Below are 26855 nucleotides of genomic sequence, written 5' to 3'. Positions count from 1 at the left end.
GATTCATTAATTCCTATATACCCATGATTTATTAATTCCTATATACCCATGATTCTTTAATTCCTATATACCCATGATTCTTTAATTCCTATATACCCATGATTCATTAATTCCTATATACCCATGATTCTTTAATTCCTATATAACCATGATTCATTAATTCCTATATACCCATGATTCTTTAATTCCTATATACCCATGATTCTTTAATTCCTATATACCCATGATTCATTCATCAAATGATTCATGATTAATTAATTTATATATACTCATGCTTCATTAATCCAGACTGACCCAATGTTCATTAATATGTACCCATGAGTCATTAATTCATTTATACTCATGATACATTTATTAATATATACCCATGATTCATCAATTCATTTATATTCATGATTCATTAATCCACATATACCCATGATTCATTAATCTTGACTTTAGTTCTGCAAGTTCAGCTGGAAAGCTACAACTAGATGAACAGGTTCCACAGTAAACACATGCATTCGACTGTAGTCTTATCATGATAAAAGAATGGAGAAATGTGTCTGCCCAAACCTTCAGATATTTGACAAACTCTCTGCCCAGCTCCTGATCTTGTTTGACGGAGACGACAATATGGAGGATGCTGGTACCCTCCGTGTGGCGCAACGTCTCCACACCGCTGTACTCACACATCAGATCCTCACTGTGTAAACATAGGGAACTCTTATACCTCTATTAAGAATCTCGTAATTGGTTAATCTGTACCACGTGACAAAACAATACATTTCAATGTGGACCCCCAAATCATGTGACTGACACTGACCTCGAGTATTGACATGTCATATAATCAGTATTGACCTGTCACGTGATGAATATTGACTCGTCTGCTAGAAAACAAGATGGCGTCTGGTATACCAACATTTTACAGTTTCGCAGCTATGTTACTGTTATGAAACAGAGGACAGGTTGAAGGCTTCATAAACTTTAAAGTGAATTTCGGTATAACAAAACGAATTATTACACTTGACAAGGTCAATATGCGAAAACAAAGACCCTCGAACCTGACCCCTTTGGTAGTCTGACTGGGCCTTGTCATGCGTCCTTGTCCGGTCAGACCGCCTTAGGGGTCGGGTCTGAGGGTCCTTGTTTTTCGCATCTTGACCTCGTCAAAAGTAATTACTTGTATAATAGTTGGTATCAGACACTGCAGATGTCATTGCTCGCTCAGACTTTGAAACTGAGATGTGTAGGTCCACAGCCATGGGAATTGTACACCCATCTTCAAGGATCTTATCCAAAGTGAAATTGTCCCAACTCTGCATGCTCCGATCTTCCTGAATATTTACTTTAGCCTTGTCCGTGATTAACTTATTTTCTAAATAGATTGCCTGTGATTCCACAGCATTTGATTGGCTAACCAAGCAGTTATTTTGGGTTTGTTCCATAAATCTAAAAAACAAAACAGGCCACACCCACTATAGAACTCCATTGACTGATATAGTGGGCGGGACTTATGTTGCAGTATTGTGCAGAACAGTCACTAATTTCATATTGTTAATTTTTTGAGTTAATGATAAAATAAGCCTGTGAAGTTATTATTGTTGACTAAATATATTTTAACATTTATAGATGTAAAAACGTTAAAACGTAAAACCTGTAGAGCATAATGGGTAAATCTGTGAACCGTGTTTTCTTCATACCTCTATGAAGGCAAAAGACACGGAACTGAAGTCTTAAGTATCCTGGAAAATAATGAAGATGCAGATCCTCTGTTTACCACACTCTAGAAATGAGTCTCAATATCCCATTGACAATTGACCAGTGAAGAATAGTAGAATAGGTCTTCAGCAACCCATGCTTGCCGTAAAAGGCAACTATGCTTGTCATACGAGGCAACTAACGGGATCAGGTGGTCAGGATTGCTGATTGGGTTGATGCATGTCATCGCATGGATCAAAGCTCATGATGTCAGTCACTGGATTATCTGGTCCAGACTCAATTATTTGTAGACCGTCGTCATATATAGCTTGAATATTGCTGAGTGTGGCGTTAAACAACAAACACAACAAACAAACAATTGACAATCAGAGCTCTCAAATCAATCATTAATTTATTGTAATCATCTGTACTTGATTCTCATCATAAAATGATTTCATTATATGCCACTGATGTGATCTGCTCATATTTAAGCAACTTTACAGAGATGCATCAAATATCAGTTCCCTAAACATTTTTCTTACTTTGACTTTATAAGGAGGTTGGGCGGTTGAGTAGCCTTGTGGTTAAAGTGTTCACTCGTCAAGACTCGGGTTTGATTCCTCACATATACCATTTGTGAAGCCCATTTCTGGTGTCTCCTGCCATGATATTACTGAAAGATTGCTAAAGGTGGCACAAAACCTTACTCACTCACTCAGATCTTCTCACACAGAGATATCAGGAGCAAAAGATCTGATTGAAATGAGATTGCTCTATACCCCATCTGATAGACAAACTGAGCAATACCTGCAGTGAGAATGTTTACTTACCTTTCCTGGTTTCCCCGGCTCCGGTGAAGGTTGTCCTGGTCTATGAAGAAGTCAGTGATCCCCTCCAGGACCAACCTCTTATGACCCTGTGTGGAGACATGACAAGCGGATAATCAATTAGATCACAACAAACTCTTAACATTACTGTTCAATTGTTTACTCACATTCCAGCCAAGCTGGCAACTGTTTATATAATGCATTGTTACAGTTTAGAGCAAAATTAAATATTATCAATTGCTTGATGAAATTAACATTTATTCTGTAGTTTCACATAATTCTGCAACATTTAATCAGTCGTTCCCCGGTGCTTGCAATGCCCACCTTAGCGGCCAGTAACAACAGCTGATAGACCAGTGCAGGCAGGTCCTGGAGGTCAAGGTCACGCATCCCACGTAGGACCTTATCAAGGACAAACTTGAGTTCGTCCTGTGTGAGGGGGACGTCCCGGAACATGGCAGCAAGGTGAAGGACGCTCTGAGGGTTCCATCTACAAAACACAAGGATAGACAGTGGAATAGTATGAGTATGTTCTTGTGTGTTGCAGTGAGTGAGGAGGAAAGCCCAAAGTCATCCAGGTCTCAGTGAGTGAGTGAGTGAGTTGGGTTTAATGCTGCTTTTAACAGTATTCCAGTTACATCGTGGCATGCCAGCTTAATGTGGGAGGAAAGCCCCGAAGTGACATTTACCACTTGGGTGAAACAAGCACGGGTATCGTGCTCACAAACCTAGAAACATAATCGGGGTGAACAAGGATTTGAACCCGCAATCATAGGTTTCTGGCATGCTCAAGGGACACAACTCTGCACAGCTAATCATGGTTCCTTAGACGACTGGGCCACCTGTGCCCCATCCAGGTCTCAGACGTAATATATCTTAATGCGCACATTCCAGGAAAACATGCAATGTTTAGGTGATGTTTGTCAGAGATAGGAAGAGATCTTGCGAGTACAGAATTGAAGAATGACTATATATGATAAAGAGGTTATCACGCTTGTGTTTGGGGATGGTAAATAACCTGTATTAGGAATAAACACTATGTATTTACCTCGCCAAGGCTCTCTAAATACAAGATATTTACAAACCCAAAAACACACTCCCGTGATAACCTCTATTCAACTCATTCATGAAAAAAGTGAGTAAGTTGTGTTTATCACTGCTTTGAACAGTATTCCTGTTATATCACGGCATGTCAGCTTAAATAATGGGAGGATGGCCCAAAATGATGCAAGGTTACCACTTTGGTGAAACCCACAAGCACGGGTATGCTGCTGACAATAATCGGAGGGGAAACATAATCAGGGACATGTTGCAGCAGTCATCCTCATCTATAAATATTCTACTTAAAAATAAACTATTCATAAATCCTTTCAAATGATTCTGTTCTAATTAAAGCATTAACTCTTGAAGTGATATCTATAAAAAGCGTCAATGTCATCTTATTGTTTGTTTAAGAAGAAATAAAATGCTGTCATGCTTTGAATTGTAGTAGGTCAGCATTGCAACACAGTAGTAGCAGTGATATCACGTGACACCAACACATAATTTGATTGGCCATGCTTCATCCAAAGCCAACTGTGCGAGTCAGCCTTTACTCAATTTGGTAGGTGCGGAAGTTGTATATCTGGAATACTCCTGAGTGTGGCATTATACAATAAACAGACGAAACAGACTAACAGCCTGTATATGGGTCAGGTTACCCAGTGGTTGTGGGCAAGAGAAACCCTGTCAGGACTTGATGACTGACAATCATCTAACCACCTGATAGGTTCTTACATTTGTTTACTTGTTGTTGAACGCCACACTCAGCAATATTCCAGCTATATCTGTAAATAATCGAGTCTGGACCAGACAATCCAGTGATTAACATCATGAGCATCGATCCACACAATTGGAATACGATGACATGCATTAACCAAGTCAGCAACCTGACCACCGATCCTGTTAGTCGCCTCTTACGACAAGCATAGTTGCCTTTTACAGCAAGCATGGGTTGCTGAAGACCAGTTCTACTCCGGATCTTCATGGATGGTAAGATAGATTCTTACAAGCTTTGGGTGCCCCAGAATGTTAATCCAAGTCCCACTTCCACCTACTTGCAGGAGCAGACCTTGTTGAGGACATGGCTCTTGTACTCCGACCCCTTCATGGAGTTCTCCCCGTGCACGACTGTCTCCTGGACAGACAACACCGACAGCAACTTAGGAAATAGCTCCAGTGCTCTGAAACAGAATGTGAGATAAATATTAGAACAGAATATGTTACACAGCTCTAGTTGAAATAAATGTTTTATGCACAAAAATCTGGAAAGTAAACTTTAATCAATATATTAGGTAGAAAAGATGTAGGAAAGAAGTTGGCTATATATTAAAATTAGTGATAGTCTAGTTTCCAAGTCTTTCACAAATGCACGATCATAAGTATTCACATCAACATGTTGGTTGGTTTGTTGTTTACGCCACACTCAGCAATATTCCAGCTAAATGACAGCGGTCTGTAAATAATCGAGTCTGGACCTGACAATCCAGATTAATATCATGAGCATCAATCAACCTAATTAGGATCGATGACATGCATCAACTCAGTCAGCGAGTCCAACCACCCGATCTGATTAGTTGCCTCTTACGACAAGCAAAGTCGCCTTCTAGAGCAAGCATGGGTTTCTAAAGACCGATTCTACCCCGAATCTTCATGGGTCACATCAACATGTAATGGTGCTTAGGAACTGGCCATGTGATATTCTGTGTGGAGAGGGAAGAGGAGAGATGGACCTGGCTTTATTTACAAAAATATAATTTGACCCAGTTTCAACAAAATACAAACAAACAAGCATGAAATATTCCTATCCCCCACTAATATAACATGTCCGGTTGGCTGGAGCACTACCACCATTTTTAGACTAAGTGAAATTTGTTACCATGGAAACTCGAAAAATAATTTTTTTTTAATCCCAAACAATCAAAAAGTGCCAGTTCACCCCCAGACCTATCTATGTGCCAAGTTTGGTCACGATAACGCTCATGGTTTTTTAATACTGCTCCGGAAACGATATGGGTACAATGTGTGAAGCCCATTTCAGGTCTCCCCCGCCGTGATATTGCTGGAATATTGCTAAAAGCGGCATAAAACCATACTCACGCACTCCTTCCACTTTGAGGCGGGAGATAAAAACATGTTCTTTGGATATGATGAATGTCCTGAGAATCCGGTGTTGTAAAATCAAAATTGATCGACACAGAGACAGTGTATTGTGGCGATACAACAAAGATGTCTTTGTTTGTTACCTGTGTTTAATCACTGTAAGTACAGCTATGTACAAGAGTGTGCCTAATGCCATGTGCTTGCAGGCAGCAGCATGCTCGTGAGAGTTATCTACCTTATCCTGTCTTTGACTGAGGCCCATTTAAGGATGGGGCCCATTTAGGGTTTAGCCAAAAACACAGTATGTTTTGAAGTGGTGACAGAAACACTATCCTTGCTCTGACATGTCCCACAAATATCCTGTTCCCCCTGAATGTCGGTTCCTTACTTTCCTCCTTGCAGCGTCCCCTCCTTGATGGACTCCACAAACCTGCTAGCCAGCTCCACCAACACCGTGCCGGGGAGGGAGTCAGCCTGCACACAGACACGCCATGTTACCACAGTCCTACATGTTGAAACTCAACTTTAACATCCTTAAAATCGTCACAGACTAGGGCTGGGACGAGTCCACATTTACTACCCAGGTACCCACCCCTCTATTACCTGACACTACCCCGGTACCTGCTGTAGGTCTCAAGAGATAGGTCAAAAATGTCCGATTGGTAAATGTTTGACCATATTCCTGTCAAAACATATTTACATACATGTATAAACTGATTTGGTCATGCATACACTGCAGTTGACTGAAGTTATATCATTATGCAAAAATATAAAGTCAGATGGAATGTGTGTAGAGTCAGAAAGAATTGTGAACATTTGTCACTTATAGTGTATCTATAGAGTGACTTGGCACGGGTCTGGGTAGTCGTGTGGGTACCCTGGTCCTACTGGGTACGCACCCGACCTGTGTACCCAAGTTACCCAGCCCAGCCCTATCACAGACAGTTTGGTATTTTATAAACAAAATTGATTAGCCCATTCACATCATTGGAAGAATCATAAATCAAATAAAAGAAACTTCATTTCACTTACCGGGTAATGTATCAGTTTGTATGGCAGGACTTTTCGGATTTAATTATTTTTGGCTAATTGTGTTTCTATGCATGTTACCATGGTTACACATGTGCACGTATCCAATACTCTTCCATCAGGTCTATCTGGGTAAGCTATAAATCATGCCATTGGCATCAAAATATAAGGAATTATTTCACCTTGCAATTCCTTGGATATGTAGGTACTAGTACTTTGAAACATACAATGTATTAAAATGAGGAGTATTTGGTAATTTTAATTGCTTGAAGCACTTCCTACAAAACACAGTTAAAACCAATTCTACCTCAAGCATCATGAGGCCAACCAAGTTTGATGCCATCTTGGTGTTGATTTCGTTCTTGTGTAGAATCTTGAGAAGGTGCTGATAAACCAGGAGGAGACGCTCCACTCCAGACGTCTCAGTTGATGGCGACCCTGTCATCATACAGTCTCTATCAGAACATGCAGACACATTAACAACATTCTGAATGGAGACTTTAATCCACTTTCATATTTGTTTAAAACTGTTTTCACAACTCATGTACACAGTTTGTGTGTCTGTGTGTCTGTGTGCATGCGCGCACACCAGTGTGTATGTCTGTCAGTTTGTGTGTGTGTGAGTGAGTGTGTGTGTGTGTCTGTGTTTGTTGTTTATAGTCTGGACATTGGATATTGTGAGCAACGCTCCACGACATTGAGGTTCATGACTCACTATCCACCATGTCACCTTGTCTGACGACCTGATCCATTTGCCTGTCTCTTACAACATTGTACAACCAACAGTGTGCTGGGCACCTGTTCTTACTCATAATCCCCACAGGGCAATCACTTCTCAGTGCTGATGAAATGTAATTGGACTTTAAGGTATGCTTGTTCCCAGGGCTGGCAATTTGGGGAATTTTGTACATATTTATCCTCTCAGCCTCGGTGGCTGAGTGGGTTAGATCATTGACTTTGTGTGCTGGTGATTAGGTGCCTCACTCTGGCAGTGTGGGTTCGAATCCCGGATGGGACTCAACCCCCCAAAAGAACTAGAATCTGTACTTTACTTAGAAAGTGTTATCCCAAATATAACATTTGTTACATCTGACCACTTTCTAAATGGCATTGTGTGGTCATTTCCTTATAGTTTTGCTGTGATTCATTCATGACATATTTGCTCTTTGTTTTGTCATGAACATAATCAGGAGGGCCACCTTTAATAAGGGTTGGTCAGGTAATCAGAAACACATCACCTTTTCGTAAGGCCTTCATCTACTGAAAGAAAAACAGCTGAATAAAACAATTGTTTGGGCTGTCACATTTAACATGTTCAAGGCCACCTGACATTAGGACTAAGAGGATGCTTCTTATGATTGATAATCATTACAATTCTTGGGGCGGCGGGGTTGCCTAGTGGGTACAATGTGTGAAGCGGATTTCTGGTGTCATGATATTACTGGAATATTGCTAACTCACTCACTTGCTGCAGTTCTTACCTTGGAAAACTGCCTGCAGAAAGGCCAGTGGATCCCCTCGTCCTTTGAGAATTAAGTTGTTCAGCATGTCTGTCAGCTGTTCATTCAAACACATTGGAAATCAGCATCCAATACAAAGCAAAAAAGTACCAGCTTAAAATCAAAATGTGGTCAAATCTTATAGTACATGTACCTGCTGTATTCCGCGGCAAATAAATAATAAAAATTCTGCAGGCAAGCATTTTAATGATAAATTTATCCACAGGTGGAATAGCTTATTGTACATGTTGAAGTGACTCTGGAGATCACTAGTATAAACACACAGACATGCAATTTTGGTACGCAATAATACAATAGTCAACTTCACTCTATAACTAAATAAATATTCATTTACACATCTAAAACCAGCTTTTGAAGAACATGTTAAAATTCTAAGGGGATCAGGTGGTCAGGCTTGCTGACTTGGTTGATGCATGTCAAAGAACATGATATCAATCACTGGTTTGTCTGGTCCAGACTCGATTATACGCAGACCGCGAAGGAACAACAAAGGAAGAAAGAATGTTATTAAAGAATGAGTTAACAATAACATAATTTGTAATATTTCAACCTGCTGGGAGGTTATGTTTTGTTATAACTGTCTGACTTACACACAATCTAAACAATCATAACATCATGCCATCCGGGGCAGTCAGGTAGCTGAGTGGTTAAAGCGTTGCTCGTCAGAACGAAGACCAGGGTTTGATTACCGACATGGGTACAAAGTGTGAAGCCCATTTCTGGTGTCCCCCGCTGTGATATTGCTGGAATATTGCTAAAAGCAGCGTAAACCATACTCACTCACTCTCTCATGCCATCCAATAACTCACAGATGGACTAATTATGACTGTAAGACTGAGAATGAGTTGAAACAGTACAGCAAAGAAAATTTCTCAGATATATTTTATCATGACAGATATCCTACATAAACATAAAAACAAGCATTAGTTAATAGTGAGTAATTTTAATTATCATGTTTATTATCGATCCTTATTATTCAGTGCTTTAGGCCTTTAGTGTTGTAGACCCTTGTCCACATGTTCTGTACCTGGGATGGTTGCAGGTCATCAAGCGCCGCTGACAGTTGATCCGTCTTGCCTGCATCACTGAATCCTATTATTTTCTTTTCCATCGTTCAGCATATACATAGGCCTTAAATTCCTCTCATGAAATCTGAAAAACATGAGATATGTGAAGCCTCTTCCAGTTTGCATGGGTCTCTTTCGTAAAAGAACAATCAATTTGGAATTTTTTACTATTTTTCACTATTACTTTTTGAAAATATTACATTTCAAACATGATTATTACACTGTACAACAGTACAGTGCAATTAAGGTACTAGTATATAAATTTGTATTATTCTTTGTTGGACGGTATAATAAGAAATATATATATTTGCATATATTATATCTGATATTACTGAAAAAGATTACATTCTGAAGAAATACTGCAAGTAAATTATAACCAGATGATAACGACAAACACATACATAGCAGTGAAAACACATTGACAGCACACGGTTCCGCTATCGCAGAACTGTCAGTCAGTATCTGTAACTCTAACAGTTAAAGGCACTCTTTGGTTTGTGAGAAGCTTAGCGAACAATAGCCTTACGGTATCTGATCAACAATACACCTGCTGCTTGATAGCCCAATCAAAGCTGTCAGCTGTTGATTTTCTCACTTCCTCAAATTTCGCGGGTAACTCAGTCTCCCTTCCGGGAGCTTTGTCCAATGAAATTTGTCGTATTGTAGGCTACACGTATATTATTAACCAATGAGATATTTCAATAAGCAACTCGGCGCCACTTCCTGTTAGTAATTGTTGTTTCTCGTTTTGATGCTTGTTGTTCAGCGGGGTAAAACCGACAAAATACGAGCTGAGATTAAATATTTATATTGTCACTGCAAGTTAAGATATTTGAATAGGCAAAATGCCCCCGAAGAAAAGGAAAAACGACCAAGACAACACAAAAGATGGTTCTAAAAAGAGGAAATTGCCAGATACTTTGTCTCCAGTGCCTGATGAAAGTTCTCAGTTCTTCCAAGGCATCAGTGTATTTATATTACCAGCGAGTATAGAAAAAGCAAGGATGCAAATATTTAGGAACAATGTAGAAAAATATGGGGGTGTCATTGACAAAGAGATGACGATAACGACCAGCTACCTCGTGGTTGATGATAAAATGGAGCCAGAAAGACTATGTAAGCTTCTCAAACTTGAAAAAGCCCCGGCAGCCACTGTTGTCAAAACTTCATGGTTAAGTGGTTGTTTTCGGAGTAAAACGAAAATTGAATCTGAAGATCACACATTAGATATATCATGTGTTTTTAGGAAAGATGAATCCCCAAACAATTCTGACACAGAAGAAAAACCATACACAAATAAGTTGGAAGAAAAAGGCGAAACTTCGGCAAAACCAGAATATGCAAAAGCAGGAGTTATGTTCAATGCATTTAGGAAAGCGAGGAATGAGGACCAGTTATCAGATGCGGATAGTGACTACGTGGCAAGTGATGGCGAAGAAGAGAGTGATATGGTTGGTCATAATAACCTGTTTTCAGACAGTGGAGTTACCTCAGCCAGCACCAGCTCCGCTGATACAACACCAAATACGTCTCCCATGAAGCAACTGCCTGTGAGCTGTGTGATATTCTCCAGCACACTACAATCATTGCAATGTTTTACAGTTAGGCAGTTATGGGCACATTTACATTTTGTTTGCACTTTGAAGAGGTTTATCTGTATGACATATAGAAGTCATTATACGAGCATATGTGTCATGAGTCTTTTACGAAACAAGCATCAGAATTCTTGTATTTCCCTAGCAAGAGCAATACATCAAGTGTAATAATTTCTTTATTACCCATTATTTCAGAATCCTTTTGAGCTCCCCTTTAGAAAAATGCACAGATCACAAGTGTTGTCTTAATGAACCACAAGTATTGTTGAATGACGTCAACAATCTTCAGCTATGACATCATTTCTAGTGTGACATCATTCCGACCACTATGTAATGTCACAATAAGATTCAAATGACGTCAACAATGCGCAGACACAATACATTGCAGCACATGAAGTGATATTTGCACAAGTGCACTTCCATTTTTATGAACTCCGTTATGTCTAACCCTATGGGTAATAAATCATGCATATTCATCCTTATCATCCTTATCCTTATTATATCCAAATCTTATCAATGACTTCACATGTATTATCATTATTTTTGGTGTCAGAAAGAGGGTTTGTCAAATTCACTGAGCATACTACAGTATAAAGATCACCATGATCAAGTAACTTCAGACTCAATAGACAACACCCAGTCATTAGATTATCATGATCAGATGATTATTAATGTTGATAAGTTGTACAACACTGCATTGTATGGATCTTGAAGTTAACGCAAGCGTGAATTAAATGCAAAAAGTGCAAGTAGTCTTTGTTCGCATATGTCTCCTAAATATATTCAAACATTTAGTAATGAGATACATTTTAACTACATATTTATTTTCATTTAAGAACTGTAAGTGAATTAATTAACTAAATGTGTGGAGAAGTATGGTTGGAGTATGGACGAACATAGCTAATATTTGGAGTGTGGAGTTTTGGAAGTAGAGCACTTGTTTTGAATATATGAGAAGTTTATACAATTTCCAACCAAGTGAATGATCGTAATGATGAGCGAATCCTGATATTCGTCACAAGATATAACCTGGAACACTTCTCTAATGCTGACTTCTCTATGCCGATGTTTGTTTGGATAGATTTCTATCATTCCACTGGGGATAGGTGGGTGGAGTCGCATTTTTGGCTAGGGTCAGCAGTCGAATTAATTTGGAGAGCATTAATTTCAAGATTTACAGTATCAACAGTGTTAAACAATGTTTAACTATATAGATGTGCTGGCGATTAGGTGCCTCACTCTGGCAGTGTGGGTTCAATCCCGGATGGGACTCAACCCTAAGAAGTACGAGAATCTGTACTTTACTCAGAAAGTGTAAAAATTATCTCAGAATTAACACTTGTTACAATTGTTAAACTACCTTTTATCCTGATTTGAAGTTTTCAAAATCTTATTCTTCAAATGGACGCCTCACTGGTTGTACATTACTGATAAGTGTGTTCATGTGTAACATGACAATGCTATATGTACATGAATGGTGGACATTTGACATAAGGAGGCACAGGTCGTCTAAGGCGCCGTGATTCGCTGTGCAGAGTTGCATCCCTTTGGCACGCCAGAAACCTATGATTGTGGGTTCGAATCCCGGTTCGCCCCGATTATGTTTCTAGGTTTGTCAACACCATACCCGTGTTCGTGGGTTTCACCGAAGTGATAAACGTCTGATACCTGCATCACTTCGGGCTTTCCTCCCACATTAAGCTGACACGCCTCGATATAACTGGAATACTGTTTAAAGCAGCGTTAAACCCAACTAATTCACTCACATTTGACATAAACACAAAAAAGGACACCAACAATTAACCAACATCAGTTTACATGGTTATGCATAGTAAGATAAAAATCATCATGAAAATGAATGAATCACCAAATATAATCTATACATGTATTTGAACATCCCAATATTCATAGGCCACTAAATTTTCTAAGTACTTAGCTACATGACCCTGATTAATGATTATGAGATGGTATGTGATTGAATATTTTTGTTTCAATTCATTTAAATTAACTCAGCATGGCCAACGGCTAAAGATATCACAATTAGCATGATGAGCAGGAAATACTTGCAGTGAAACTGTAGAAACAGAAGAGTTGTACCTGTTGAAGTTGCCTCTCCATCATGTACATTAATTACCATGATTATCATGTACATTAATTACCATGATAATCAGTATAATCATAAAGATTTTGCACATCTGTAGCATCAAGTATTTTCATACAGAATACACAACTGACAGTGGCAGGTCCATTGATGGGGTGGTAGGGGAGGGGAGCATGCATAAAAAATCACTCTGATAGATTTGAACATACACACACGCTGAAGTTATGAGTTTAAAAAATCCTGGATCTACCTCTGAATGATTATTATCATCATTATGTAAATCAGTAAAGAAGAACATGATTAATGATATAAATGATTTTTTCATATATGTTTCAGGTTGACAAGTGGATTTGTGCTCAGTCATCAAAAAACCCGAAGCCAAATCTGAATAAACATATTACAGATAAATTAGAGGTTTGTAAGTTAAACAATACCATACAAATTTCCCATTGTACCTTGATGATTATAATTAGCATTTGTAATTGACGACCCGTGAACATGTGAAGATCCGGGTTAAAATAGATCGTAAGAGGCGACTATTCTTGTTGTAAGTAGTGACCAATGGGATGATCAGGCTCACTGACTTGGTTGATGCATGACATCATGTCCCAAATGTGTAGATGAATTCTCATGATATCAGTCGCTGGATTGTCTGGTCCAGACTTGATTATTTACAGAACACCATCATATAGCTGGAATGTTGCTGAGTGTGATGTTCAGCAACAAACAAACAAGCAAATTGTAATTGACATGTTTCACATCGTGTAGATACAGTGACAGAAAATTAGATTATGTATCTAGTTTGAACCAAACTATCTAGTTTGTTTTATTGACACACTGTTCAAAGTGGCGTTAAACCGAACTCACTTATTGTTTGATAGACATTTCTCAGAAGTTGACGAATGACAAAGTAGACACAATTTATGGATAACAACTTCATTTTTATGGTGACATTTCAGTATAGATCCTTACACTGTTGTCAAACATGGCTGAAGAATGTACATGGTACAAAATATATATGGTGGTTGGAGGATTAACAGTAACAACAATTGCATACATGAGAGAGATTAAGATGAGTAGGTTAAATAATGACAGAAGGATAATACTGTTACAAAATGATAGTCAGAGAACAAATACATAGTCATTCCGGTAAAATAAAGAAGTTGTTATCCATAAATTGTGCTACTTTATCCTCTGTCCAAATCAACCAATCACTGGTTTGTCTGGTCCAGACTTGATATATTTAATTTCCAGACTGCTGTCACATAGTTGAAATGTAATATATATAAATATATGAATTGTGGTTTTAAACAACAAACAAAACACACACACAATCAGTGGCATAATTTTGTGAATGAATGTGAGTTACAGATTGTGTTGAATAATTTGTGAGGAATGTCGGGTTACATGACCTTGATTAGTTTCGCTTTCTCTCCAGGAAATGGTGAAGAACTATGAGAGCACAAATGACAAGTGGAGAGCGTTTGGTTATCAGAAAGCGATACAGGCTTTGAGACGACACCCCAAACAGATCACAACGTGGGAGGTAAGGCCAGAGAGCAGTCACATTATGATCATGATGTACTTACAACCGCGATAATTTGTGGGAGTGTCACGATTGACTGATCATGCTGAGGCATCGATGCGTCGCATATTAACCCCTGACTGGGTTAGATTAGGTCTTCAGCAACCCATGCTTGCTGCAAGAGGCGACTATGCTTGTTGTAAGAGGCGACTAATGGGATTGGGTGGTCAGGCTCGCTGACTTGGTTGATGCATGTCATCGTATCCCAGTTGTGTGGATCAATGCTCATAATGTCTGTCACTGGATTGTCTGGTCCAGACTTGATCATTTACAGACTGCCATGATATAGCTGGAATATTGCTGAGTGTTGCGTTAAACAACAACAAAAAGCGAAAAAAGAAGCATATTAACACTGACCATGGAAATTCCAGCTTATAATTGTACCCAGCAACCTGTGCATGTATTAGTAGGAGACTTTATGGCGGGAGGGGTCGGAATCTGTGACTTGGAGGATGTGGTCGAAGTTGACTCAATGACAAATAAAGCTCCAAACCAGTTGTCAATGCTTCAATTTTGCTGCAAATTTGAACTGAACAAAACTGACCATACTAACAGAATATGTAAATATAGTAAACATTTTGTCTTGTTGTTCATATCACAAAAACAGCAGCTAGAATGTTGAGAAATACAAAAAGGGTTACCATGGTTACAGAAGTAGTTTCCAGGGATAATGTGGGTCATTAGTTACTGAGTCAGCAGTAGTGCAGGGAAGCAGAAGTGAGATGTTCAGTGTTTAGTGTGATTGCTAGTCCAGGATATCATACTAGGGAATCTCACACATAGGTATTGATAACACAATTTACAGAATTTAAAAAATGCTTACCAAAACAGGGAAATATTATTATCATATTGAGCGTCTATTACAGTTAATACGATATGCCTATCTTCAGGTTACACACAACCAAATGTTTTCACATAGACTTCTATAGTAACGTTGTATTTTTTTTAAAAATAACTAAGCATTCAACAGCTATTACCTGTACGTGTGTGCACAGTTTGGCCTTAGAGCAGCAATAAAAACATAAAAAATGACAAGCTTAGCCAGCTCCTTTTCCGAGTACCGGAAGCTAAACACACCACCCCCAGTTTTGCACCAAATGTCATCTACTTGAAAATAGCTGTGGTCACATTCAGCATAAGTCATCATGTTGAAAAAGACAGTACTAAAAATAGAAAAACATGGTCAGTTTTAATAACTGGATGGATGTACATTTGAAAGACATAAAAATCTTACAGAATATCCTCCAATCACAGCCTGCAGATATCTCTCGATCTGCAGTGAAGGCTCCCTACGAAAACCGCACTGTCCAAACTGGTTCTGATTTGGTGTAGTAGAACCTGTAAAGATACACACAATAGTGATTAACCAAATAAATTATATATCAAATTTTATCAAACACCATTGTGTCGAACTTACGGTTGTCTCAAAGTAAATTTAAAGCTTGGTCTCTCTGTGTTCCTTCTTTGTTTATCACTTTTGTTTGTGTCTAACCTTGGATAACTCGAAGTATTTATGGACGTCCCTTCATCTTCCAACACAACGGTGTTCGACTGTATCATGAATATGTGAGTTTGTGTTTTCTATGATGTTTTTAAACAAACTGTTCAAGCTGTAGATCTGTGTACTTTAAGTGTCCGCGGATGTGTTTCACATGAAACAGGAACTGTTGGTAGTACTTCGTATACCATATTCCCCATATTAAGTGCCCTGCCCCAAGAAGCACCTCCTGACCAACTTCTGGAGCAATCTGCAGATTCTTTTATAACTTGTCCCCCAACTAAGACCAAACATTTACACGACAGTCTGTATTTTCTTTTGTATTTTGGAGATTGTTTACAGAAAACAACTTCTGAATAGTGTGTTCACTTCGCTCAATCTCTGGAACAAATCTCTTGCTTCTGTATACTTTTAATAAGCTTTTGATAAGTGCCACCTTTTCAATTTTCTATGTGCTCAGAGCACTTATTATGGTAAATACAGAATGGTATGTTTTATCAGGTAAAGAAACAAGGCTACACCTGTGATATCTGAGGCTGTAGGTGCTTGGGAACAATGATATGTTGTGAGGTGGTCAGACTTGATAATCTGCTACAAATTAACATGGTCTTGTGAGTGAGTGAGTTGGCATTGATGTCGGTTTTAACTGCATTCCAGTTATCATGGCATGTCAGCTTAATGTGGGAGGAGAGCCAGAAATGATGCAGGTCTTAAATGTTTACCACTTTGGTGAAGCCCAGAAGCATGGGTATGGTGCTGACAAACCTGGAAACATTATCAGAGCGAACCATGATTTGAACTCCTGATCCTAGGTTTCTGTCATGCAAATTGTGGCGCCTTAGATGACTGGGTCAACCATGCCTCCCTGTCCTCATGCGTGTCTGGGGAAAGATGTATTGACAATCATAGAAAATATGTAAATCAGCTTCAAGCACAGTCACTTTTTAACCACCGCCATGTGTTTGTGATGATGAGCTGATGTTGGACATGGTGACAGGAGGCGCGGGCGCTGACCGGTGTGGGGGCCAAGCTGGCGGACAAGGTGTGGGAGATCGTCGAGAGCGGGGGGCTGCGTAAACTGGAAGAGTTCAAGTCCAACGAGGAGCTGCAGATACTCAACATGTTCACAGACCTGTGGGGCGCCGGACCTCACACAGCCAGGGTCTGGTACCAACAGGTGAACAGTCACATGTCACTTTGTCAGCTTTCAACATTTCAGCTTCATTTTTACCAAAAGAAATAAAAATCACACAGAGCACAAATATATATATGCTTGATGGGACCACCTTTCGGGTGTAGATTCCATGGCGCTCTGAAAGACAGTGTTTATGAAATATCCACAATACATTAGCTTGACTTTTGTACATCTTTATAGTTTGCATTCGGAACTGTCCATTTATGTTTGTTTTCAAGAAACAAAAATCTTATATGCAGCTCTGAATTCTTAGTGTGTGTGTGAGTTGGGGTTACGCCGCTTTTAACAGTATTCCAGTTATATCGCCGCGTGTCAGCTTAATGTGAGAGTGAAGCCCGAAGTGATGCAGGTCTCAGACGTTTACCACTTCGGTGAAACCCACGAGCACGGGTAGGGTGCTGACAAACCTATAAACATAATCGGGGCGAACCGGGATTCGAACCCCCAATCATAGGTTTCTGGCGTGCCCTAGGGACGCAACTCTGCACAGCAAATCGCGGCGCCTTAGACGACTGGGCCACTCATGCCCCCGAATTCTTAGTGTGCTCATACTAAGAATTTATGATTCACTTGATGATTATTCAGTTTAAAGGCATATGGGATCTAAAGCTGAGCAGCAAACATGGGTTCTTAAAATATAGACAGAATAGGAATATGATGAATCATATTACTCGCATTATTTTAAAATTATTTTTAGATCCATATTATCTTTATTCGTAATTGCCTCAATGTTGTGTTTACATTTCTGTGTAGGGTTTTCGAAGCCTGGAGGACTTGCACACCAAGGCCAACCTGACCCACCAACAGAAGGTGGGGCTCCGTCTCTATGACGACCTGCTGGACCGCATGCCACGGGAGGAGGCGGGGGAGATAGAGCAAGTGGTAAGTCACCATGTGATCCAAGCTGACGCCTATAAAAGATTTTTTTATTCATTTTAGTGGCCATATTGTCCCATCATCTCTGAAAATACAACCCCTAGCGTTGTTCTTTTTCTGCCAAATCTTATTACGATGCGATCCTAATGCTTGCTACAACAACACAAACAACTGAGGGCACCCCATTATAGTTCACGTAACTTTGACCGACCAACAAAACATTAGCCATTCAGAAATCAGCTTTCTCGTGCTTTACTGCACCAATTTCAAACTGGCAACTTCCATTCCAGATTATGCTTTCAAAATATTTGGAGAAAGTTCTTGCCAAAATTTATTACACCTATAAAAGGAGGCCCATGACAAAATGATTTAGTTGTGTTTTGAAAACGGTATAAGTTTGAAAATTATTTAGGGACTGGTCATTTAATATAGGGAGGGTGGGGGTGTCTCATAAACTGATACATGTATGGAAGGCTGGGGCACAAGAAATGTTACATGGGGTGTGGGGTGTGGGGTGTGTGTCAAAATATGACCAATCCCTAAAATCATAAAACTAATTCCACTGCAACACCCTGCTGTTATAAATGACCAGTCCCTTATGATCATGATGATAATATTTTTTTAATTATTTTTTTAAATTGAAACATTGACTGAGTAAGGTTGGTTGGTTTGTTGTTTAACGCTGCACTCAGCAATATTCCAGCTATATGATGGCAGTCTGTAAATTATCGAATCTGGACCAGACAATCCAGTGATTAATATCATGAGCATCGATCCACCCAATTGGGAACGATGACAGGCATCAACCAAGTCAGCGAGCCTGACCACCCGATCCCATTACTCGCCTCTTATGACAAGCATAGTGACCTTTTCCGCAAGCATGGGTTGCTGAAGACCTATTCTACACCAGATCTTCACGGGTCGACTGAGTAAGGAAAGTCTACCATGAACTACTCACCTTTTCCCGGCTTACCAGTATGTGTCATATCGCTACCGGCTGACCAGTATGTGTCATATCGCTACCGGCTTACCAGTATGTGTCATTTCACTACCGGCTGACCAGTATGTGTCATATCGCTACCCGCTTACCATTATGTCACATTGCTACCGGCTTACCAGTATGTGTCACATCGCTACCGGCTGACCAGTATGTGTCACATCGCTACCGGCTTACCAGTATATGTCATATCGCTACCCGGCTTACCAGTATGTGTCACATCGCTACCCGGCTTACCAGTATGTGTCATATCGCTACCGGCTGACCAGTATGTGTCATATCGCTACAGGCTTACCAGTATGTGTCATATCGCTACCCCGCTTACCAGTATGTTTCACATTGCCACCGGCATACCAGTATGTGTCACATTGCTACCGGCTTACCAGTATTTTTCATATCGCTACCGGCTTACCAGTATGTGTCACATCGCTACCGGCTTACCAGTATGTGTCATATCGCTACCGGCCGACCAGTATGTGTCACATCGCTACAGGCTTACCAGTATTTTTCATATCGCTACCGGCTTACCAGTATGTGTCACATTGCTACCGGCTTACCAGTATTTTTCATATCGCTACCGGCTTACCAGTATGTGTCATATCGCTACCGGTTTACCAGTATTTGTCATATCACTACCGGCTTACCAGTATGCGTCACATCGCTACCGGCTTACCAGTATTTTTCATATCGCTACCGGCTTACCAGTATGTGTCATATCGCTACGGGTTTACCAGTATTTGTCATATCACTACCGGCTTACCAGTATGTTTCACATCGCTACCGGCTTACCAGTATGTGTCACATCGCTACCGGCCGACCAGTATGTGTCATATCGCTACCGGCTTATCAGTACGTTTCATATCGCTACCATCTATTGTTGAACACGGGAGATCATTCTGTGGAAATACAACTTCTTTGTTGCAATGAATGCAATGTTTTGGTGTAGATACTGACACTGTGATCACGCAGGTGATGTCACTTCATAGCAGTGGTATCACATCACATGGTTGATAACAGTGTTGGTATCACATCACATGGTTGATAACAGTGTTGGTATCACATCACATGGTTGATAACAGTGTTGGTATCACATCACATGGTAGATAACAGTGTTGGTATCACATCACATGGTTGATAACAGTGTTGGTATCACATCACATGGATGATAACAGTGTTGGTATCACATCACATGGTAGATAACAGTGTTGGTATCACATCACATGGTTGATAACACTGTTGGTGTCACATCACATGGTTGATAACAGTGTTGGTATCACATCACATGGTTGATAACAGTGTTGGTATCACATCACTTGGTTGATAATAGTGTTGGTATCACATCACATGGTTGATAACAGTGTTGGTGTCACATCACATGGTTGATAACAGTGTTGGTATCACATCACATGGTTGATAATAGTGTTGGTATCACATCACATGGTTGATAATAGTGTTGGTATCACATCACATGGTTGATAACAGTTTTGGTATCACATCACTGGCTTGATAACAGTGTTGGTATCACATCACATGCTTGATAGGATGTCAGTATTTATCATCCTTGTTCATCAAACCAACCCTCAACAAGCCACTTAATAAAGAAAGTAGTTGTATAGTTGGTCACAGAATTAACAGTTACCTGAAATGGTAGCCATGGTAACCTCAAGCTGCAGTCAGTTACTGTTTTATACAAAGTTATCACTCCGCAGGTGAGAAAAGCAGCGGAGTCCGTCCAGCCTGGCATCATAGCTCAAGCATGTGGGTCGTACCGACGGGGCAAGGTGACGTGTGGCGACGTGGATATCCTTGTCACCCACCCAGATGGGAAGTCACACCAGGGAGTGTACGGCAAACTCATCGCCAAACTCAAGGAGGAAAGTAGGTTACACTTACCCACACATGGCACTACTTTCAGTACACGTAGCACTACTTTAAGCACACGTAGTTTTACTTTCTATTGTCTCATCTGTTGGCCCAGGCTGACAAGCACAGGGATTCTTTCACCTGTGGGAGGCAAATTGAAAAAAAGTGTTGTTTTGTCCAAATTGGGATTTGTTTTAAATAAGAGATATTTTTTAATTGAATTCAATGTGATAATTATAAAGGAAGCAGTTCTGGTGCTGTTTTTAGTTTGTGCTGTCAATATAAAACTGCCACCAGAAATCACCTCACCTACCTGAAAAATATTGGCTATAAATTTGTCTGTTTATGCAACTTTGACAAGATGTATTCGTCAGGATAAGATTCATTAGGAGTGTTTCGTTAGATTAAATATTTTGCTAATCAAATGATAAATGAAAATGTTATTCAGTACTTAGGCTGTACTTTGAGTTTGCATGTCATTATGATTATGTTAATTTTTAAGTCATGAGATTTTTCATTTGAACTTTATTTTGTATGGTTAGTTTTTCTCTACAGAAATATGAGTTTTTGTTTCTTCGAATTAAAATATGAATTTCTAGTCCTGTGTCAGAGAAGTGAGTTGATCAAATGTTACCATGGCAACAGTACAGATGAAGTTGCAGTAACCATAGTGGCAGCCATGGTTCTTACCCCTGTACAATACATGTTTATATATATTACATGTTCAATAGCATCCACTATTATCCAGTGTATGTATCTCCATTCTATTAGGGGGGGGCACGGGTGGCCCAGTCATCTAAGGCGCTGCGATTCGCTGTGCAGAGTTGCGTCCCTTGGGCACGCCAGAAACCTATGATTGTGGGTTCGAATCCTGGTTCGCCCTGATTATGTTTCTAGGTTTGTCAGCACCATACCCGTGCTCGTGGGTTTCACCGAAGAGGTAAAAGTCTGAAACCTGCACCACTACGGGCTTTCCCCCCACATTAAGCTGACACGCCGCGATATAACTGGAATACTGTTAAAAGCGGCGTTAAACCCAACCCATGCACCATTCTATTAGGATGTGTACCCATTCACAACCATATCTTCTTTTGGGAGTGACATCACCAGTTTAACCTTTCTTATGACCAACTTTGCACAAAACGTTTCTCGCTTTTACTCTTGAAGTCAACAACCAATCAAAATGCCTCCACTGAACACGAGTTCGGCATGGATCTACATTCAATGGCCTACATTAATTCGTGGCCTCATCTGACTGAAACCTTATTATTTTTAATGAACTCAGAAGACTGTTATAAATAAGCTGTTAGCAGGTCCGAAGCACCCCCGTGGGGCACCATAGGTCAGAGTCCCTTTTCTGTTTCCATATTTGACCAAGAGCCTTCCCCCAGACCTTAATTATGATGAGGAGGAACCTGATGCCAGTCTCCACTATATTCTATATGACACAGTTGATTCATGTCCACCACTCTATTTGATCCTGTGTTGCTGGACACTATTTTCGGTCCCTGGAATAGCCACTTTGCTAATGTAGCCATGTTTGTTGTTTCCATGCAGAGTTCCTCACAGACGACCTTGTGTCAGCAGAAGATAATGGCAACCAGAAGAAATACCTGGGTGTGTGTAGACTCCCTGGGGAGAATAGAAAGGTAGATACACACGAGATGCAGCTGATGTCACGAGATGGGAGAAGTTGCCACTTAATTTGGAGATCGTTATTTTATTAAAGGGACAGTCGTTCACCATGAAATCATGAATACTTGTAATCGTGTAACACAGGTTGGGATAGGTACATGTAACAACATTATTCATTTTTTTTAAAAGCATGAAAGTCAAGGGTTTTCGGCTTGTCATAACCCTTTTGTTTAAAGTTGAAAACCTCTCTGATTCAAGTACCACAGCAGCTAACTTTGAGTACACCAGAGCCCCGTTCCACAAAGCAATCGTGGCGATAAGAGTTACGATGTTAAAGTATGGGTGTTACAATAGTCTTAGCGCTAGGATCACTTTGTGGCATGGGACCATGGACTCTATTTTGAAACGCAGTCATTGTTTGCTAAATAGAATAAGCTGTGTGGTAAGTAGTGACGTTTATTACTTGTACCCGATTATTATGATGTTACACCACTTTTCAGGCCGCCATCATTTGCAGAAGCCTGAAGTCAGTCATTAAAAGCACAACTGTTTAGACAGATCATTATTTGAAGAAAATACAGGAATTTGTTAAGACGGATATGAAGCAGATTAAAGCTGAAAGAAATTATTAATGACAACTTTACTAAGTTTAAAATGTTAATCCAAGAAATTTGTTGATGTCTGTTGCAGCATCGACGGCTGGACATTATTGTCGTGCCGTATGACGAGTATGGCTGTGCCCTTGTCTACTTCACTGGCTCCGCCCACTTTAACCGCTCCCTGCGCCATCTGTGTAAGAAGATGCACATGTCCCTCAACGAACACGCCCTTAAGACTGGGGTGGTCAGGAAGGCAAGCACGGGATATAGTTATTTGCTCCAATAATTTGGTTAGGTTGGAGAAATGTTTTGTGTTTTATTGGTAATGACTCCAGCACAATGTTTTATTACACATGCATTTTCCTATTTTATCTCTAATCCTGTGTGGATTCTGGAACTGAGCGTCTGCCAATAGAGCAATCCCTGTCCGTGTCAAACCAAAAGACGTTTAAAGACAGTACTTCTTGTTATCCAGCCTGGCACTCGGTATTAATGGGATAAAACAAGGACTGGTCAGCTCAGAGTTGGTATTCCGTGTCTGAGTGGGGTATTCATGTTAAACTGCAGCATGGTATCACAGTGGGCGAGAAATGTAAAACCGGCTTTAGTCCGGACTAGTACCAGCAAACACAAGTCTCTTTATAAGTGCATTAATCTTGAAAGTGACATTAAACCCCATTTCATCTTGCCTGTTGTAAGCAGCGACTGGAAATCTGGTTGTCAGGCTCTGAGACTTGGCAATAGTCATGATAGTGTTTTAACTATCACAATACTATTGATGATCATCCTTCTTGACGGTCATGTCACGATTCCGTGCTTCGTGTCATGTATTGTTGTGCTACCCTACTTTTTAGATACAGATCGGGACAAAGTGTATCATTACAGTGCTAGGTAGCATAAAAATTAGTCATCACATGACCTCATGATTTATATTTGTCATACTCTCTTGCATCATCACAAGATGACCTGTGAAGATTCGGGGTAGAATAGGTCTTCAGCAACCCATGCTTGTCGTAAAAGGCGACTAACAGGATCGGGTGGTCAGGCTTGCTGGCTTGGTTTGATGCATGTCATCATATCTCAATTGCATGGATCGATGCCCATAATGATGTCAATCACTGGATTGTCTGGTCCAGACTCGATTATTTACAGACCTTGTCATATTGCTGTAATATTGCTGAGTGTGGCGTTAAACAAAAACAAACAATCATATAAAAGTATATTTTTTATTCATCACATTACATAGTTTATGACACAATATTTAATGAAAACAACTTTTCTAGGGAGGGGAGAAGATCTATGAGGGCACAACGATCCCTACCCCCACGGAGGAGTCTGTGTTCAAGGTCCTGGGGGTGCCTGTCCGACCCCCAGAAGAGAGAGACCACTAGCACACATTGACACATCTTGCAGTGTATCAGTTACAGCCCTGAAACTGGATACTGGCAGGGTTTCTATGGAAAGAAGCTGTTGTATTCTATCTGCATGCAAGAATTGAAAAGAATTTCATTGAACATATTTGTGAATAATGTATAATAAATAAGTGCAATGTAATGAATTTGATAATTTGATTACTTGTAGCCATCTTAATAATGAGGATACCTCATGTCCAGAAATAATGAAGTAGGTTGTGTGACCTTAGACCTCACTGAACGTATATCCACTGGATATTGGACACAAGTTTTCGGACACAATGGAGATTTATGGTCCACCGAGGTTTGTGATTGTGAATGGCTGTATTTTAAAAATGATTTATTAAAAAACAAAATATTGGAAAGGTTTTATTGAAAATTTTATCACTTGCAAAAATGGTTGTTTAGAATATTTCTACATATGCTAACTTATAACTGTATTTATGAAAACAATGTATTGATAAGAAGATGGTCATGTATAATTACAGACAATCTTTTGAAACGATATATTTGTTTTATATTTGTTTCATTTTAATGGAAAATATACTGTAGTGTATAATTTTGAATCGCAAAATTCATTTATTTATTTTTTCAACAGTTTAAATGAATATAAAACTGGAAAAAATTTATAATAAAAAAAATGAAAAATGCCTTCACTTGTAAAATAGCTATTGCATTATTTGTCATTTAAATGTCGACCGGTATGTATTTTGTAATTTATTTTCAATTCATTTCTATTATGATTTTCTGTGTTTGAACTCTAGAGGTGTATACAGACACAGTGATTTAGTTTTGTCATGCTTTCTTGCATAGTCATTGGTATATGTTTTTGAATTGTTAATATATTTAGTATGATAATTATAAATATGACACTTTACACGTTAAGACACATAAACTTGTCCAATAACTTACAGGGTGGACACAAACTTGATGGGTAATAGAAACTATCATTTGGAACTTCACCATACACTACATGCATGTTTATGTGTGTTTTGTAGGAAATATGGTTATGATCAAGATCAGGATTTTGTAGAAAAGCTGTAAGGGCTGACCTGTTTTGAATATGTGTGATAATTTTAACATTTTCAGTTACCTGTATATGTTTTTTAGCTTCAAGTAATGTGATATGTTTTACTTCAAGCTGATGTCAAGGTAGGAGTTGATTGACAGGAACCTAAATGAAATTTATATTTGTCCTTTCCTTTAAAACATTATATTTCAAAGTATCCTGTGATGTTTGGAATTTCGAGAGCATGAGAATCACTGCTGTGGTTCAAGGCAGCAAATCATGTTTAGGCATTATTTCTGGTAACCATGGTAACCTCACAGACTCATTATTATTACAGTTGTGACCCTGATTTTTATATGTAATGAGTTATCTCCAGATAGCTCATAAAAACTGTGTTTTGTGGATTTGTGTTTATTTTGAATGACCCATCTTAGTGAGGCAAGAGGAATTATGGAGTTGTATTTTGGCTGGACTAACAAGTCTAGGCATAGTCCCCTGAAAATCGCATAACAAAATCAACATCCAGTTTGTAAACTGCAGTGCAGACTTCGGTCGACTGCAGGATTTGCAAAGCAGGTGTACCGTCAACTTAGCATCAACAGATATTTTCCAAATCTTTTCATGTTTTTGATCAAGGTTCACATGTGATTTAATGCATTACGAGAAGTAAGGCCCGTTTTCAATCTTATTAAAATCAGATCTTAGTTCTTGCTACCATTAAACAAAGATCTGAAGACATCCCATTAGGGGTCACATCAGAACGACCTTTCATCCGACCAATCAGTGCGTCGCTTACCAGATTATGAAAGTGACAGTCGGAATGTGATTTCTAATCATGCAATCTCGAAAACTTTAACATGGGGTATTTTGAACGATATTTGTGGGTTTAACGACTGAATCCTTACAATCTAGACCATGTATTAGTCATTCCAGAATGTTTTGTAGTTCAGGTTTCAAATTTGTAATCGACTTAATACATTCATACTCATTGTATATACCATCAATTTATTTTGTCATGTTATATAATCTTTTCTCATTGTTTTTAAGTGTGGATCTAGTACCATAAAGCTATTTTATCAACACAACCCAAATATGTTGAATTTGTCAAAATATGCTTCTAAGCGTAGTTGCCAATTTGCAATTTGTGCCGTAAAGCACGAGAAAGCTGCCTTCTTATTGGTCATTCCATTGGTCGGTCAAAGTTTGCGAAGGTCGGTCTGACGTGA

The 26855-nt window shown here is 39.4% G+C and overlaps 2 protein-coding genes across 2 annotated transcripts in view; one reads left to right on the top strand and one right to left on the bottom strand.

The window, feature by feature from the left end:
• LOC139452422 (Fanconi anemia group I protein-like) overlaps nt 1–9877 on the bottom strand; it is a 46022-nt gene extending 36145 nt beyond the window's left edge. The window contains exons 1-9 of the mRNA XM_071233892.1: nt 9791–9877; nt 9225–9349; nt 8159–8234; nt 6985–7115; nt 6037–6122; nt 4604–4729; nt 2832–2997; nt 2511–2596; nt 556–685 (exon numbers count right to left, since the gene is read on the bottom strand). Coding sequence (XP_071089993.1) covers nt 556–685; nt 2511–2596; nt 2832–2997; nt 4604–4729; nt 6037–6122; nt 6985–7115; nt 8159–8234; nt 9225–9308 — 885 coding nt within the window. The 5' untranslated portion in view covers nt 9309–9349; nt 9791–9877. The remainder of the gene's footprint in view (nt 1–555; nt 686–2510; nt 2597–2831; nt 2998–4603; nt 4730–6036; nt 6123–6984; nt 7116–8158; nt 8235–9224; nt 9350–9790) is intronic.
• A 147-nt stretch (nt 9878–10024) lies between these two features.
• LOC139452496 (DNA polymerase lambda-like) lies at nt 10025–25062 on the top strand. The gene is made up of 9 exons (XM_071233993.1): nt 10025–10814; nt 13297–13374; nt 14399–14506; nt 17041–17220; nt 17992–18120; nt 20821–20989; nt 22532–22623; nt 23300–23461; nt 24492–25062. The coding sequence occupies exons 1-9, from the start codon at nt 10110–10112 to the stop codon at nt 24597–24599; spliced, it is 1731 nt and encodes a 576-aa protein (XP_071090094.1). The 5' UTR covers nt 10025–10109; the 3' UTR covers nt 24600–25062.
• The last annotated feature ends 1793 nt before the right edge of the window (nt 25063–26855 follow it).

The sequence above is a fragment of the Haliotis cracherodii genome, unplaced genomic scaffold (assembly GCF_022045235.1).
Source record: "Haliotis cracherodii isolate W230 unplaced genomic scaffold, xgHalCrac1.p SCAF_9, whole genome shotgun sequence".
NCBI classification, from domain to species: Eukaryota; Metazoa; Mollusca; class Gastropoda; order Lepetellida; family Haliotidae; genus Haliotis; species Haliotis cracherodii.
Note: the sequence above shows the minus strand (reverse complement) of the source record. Positions and strands in the feature narration are given on the sequence as shown.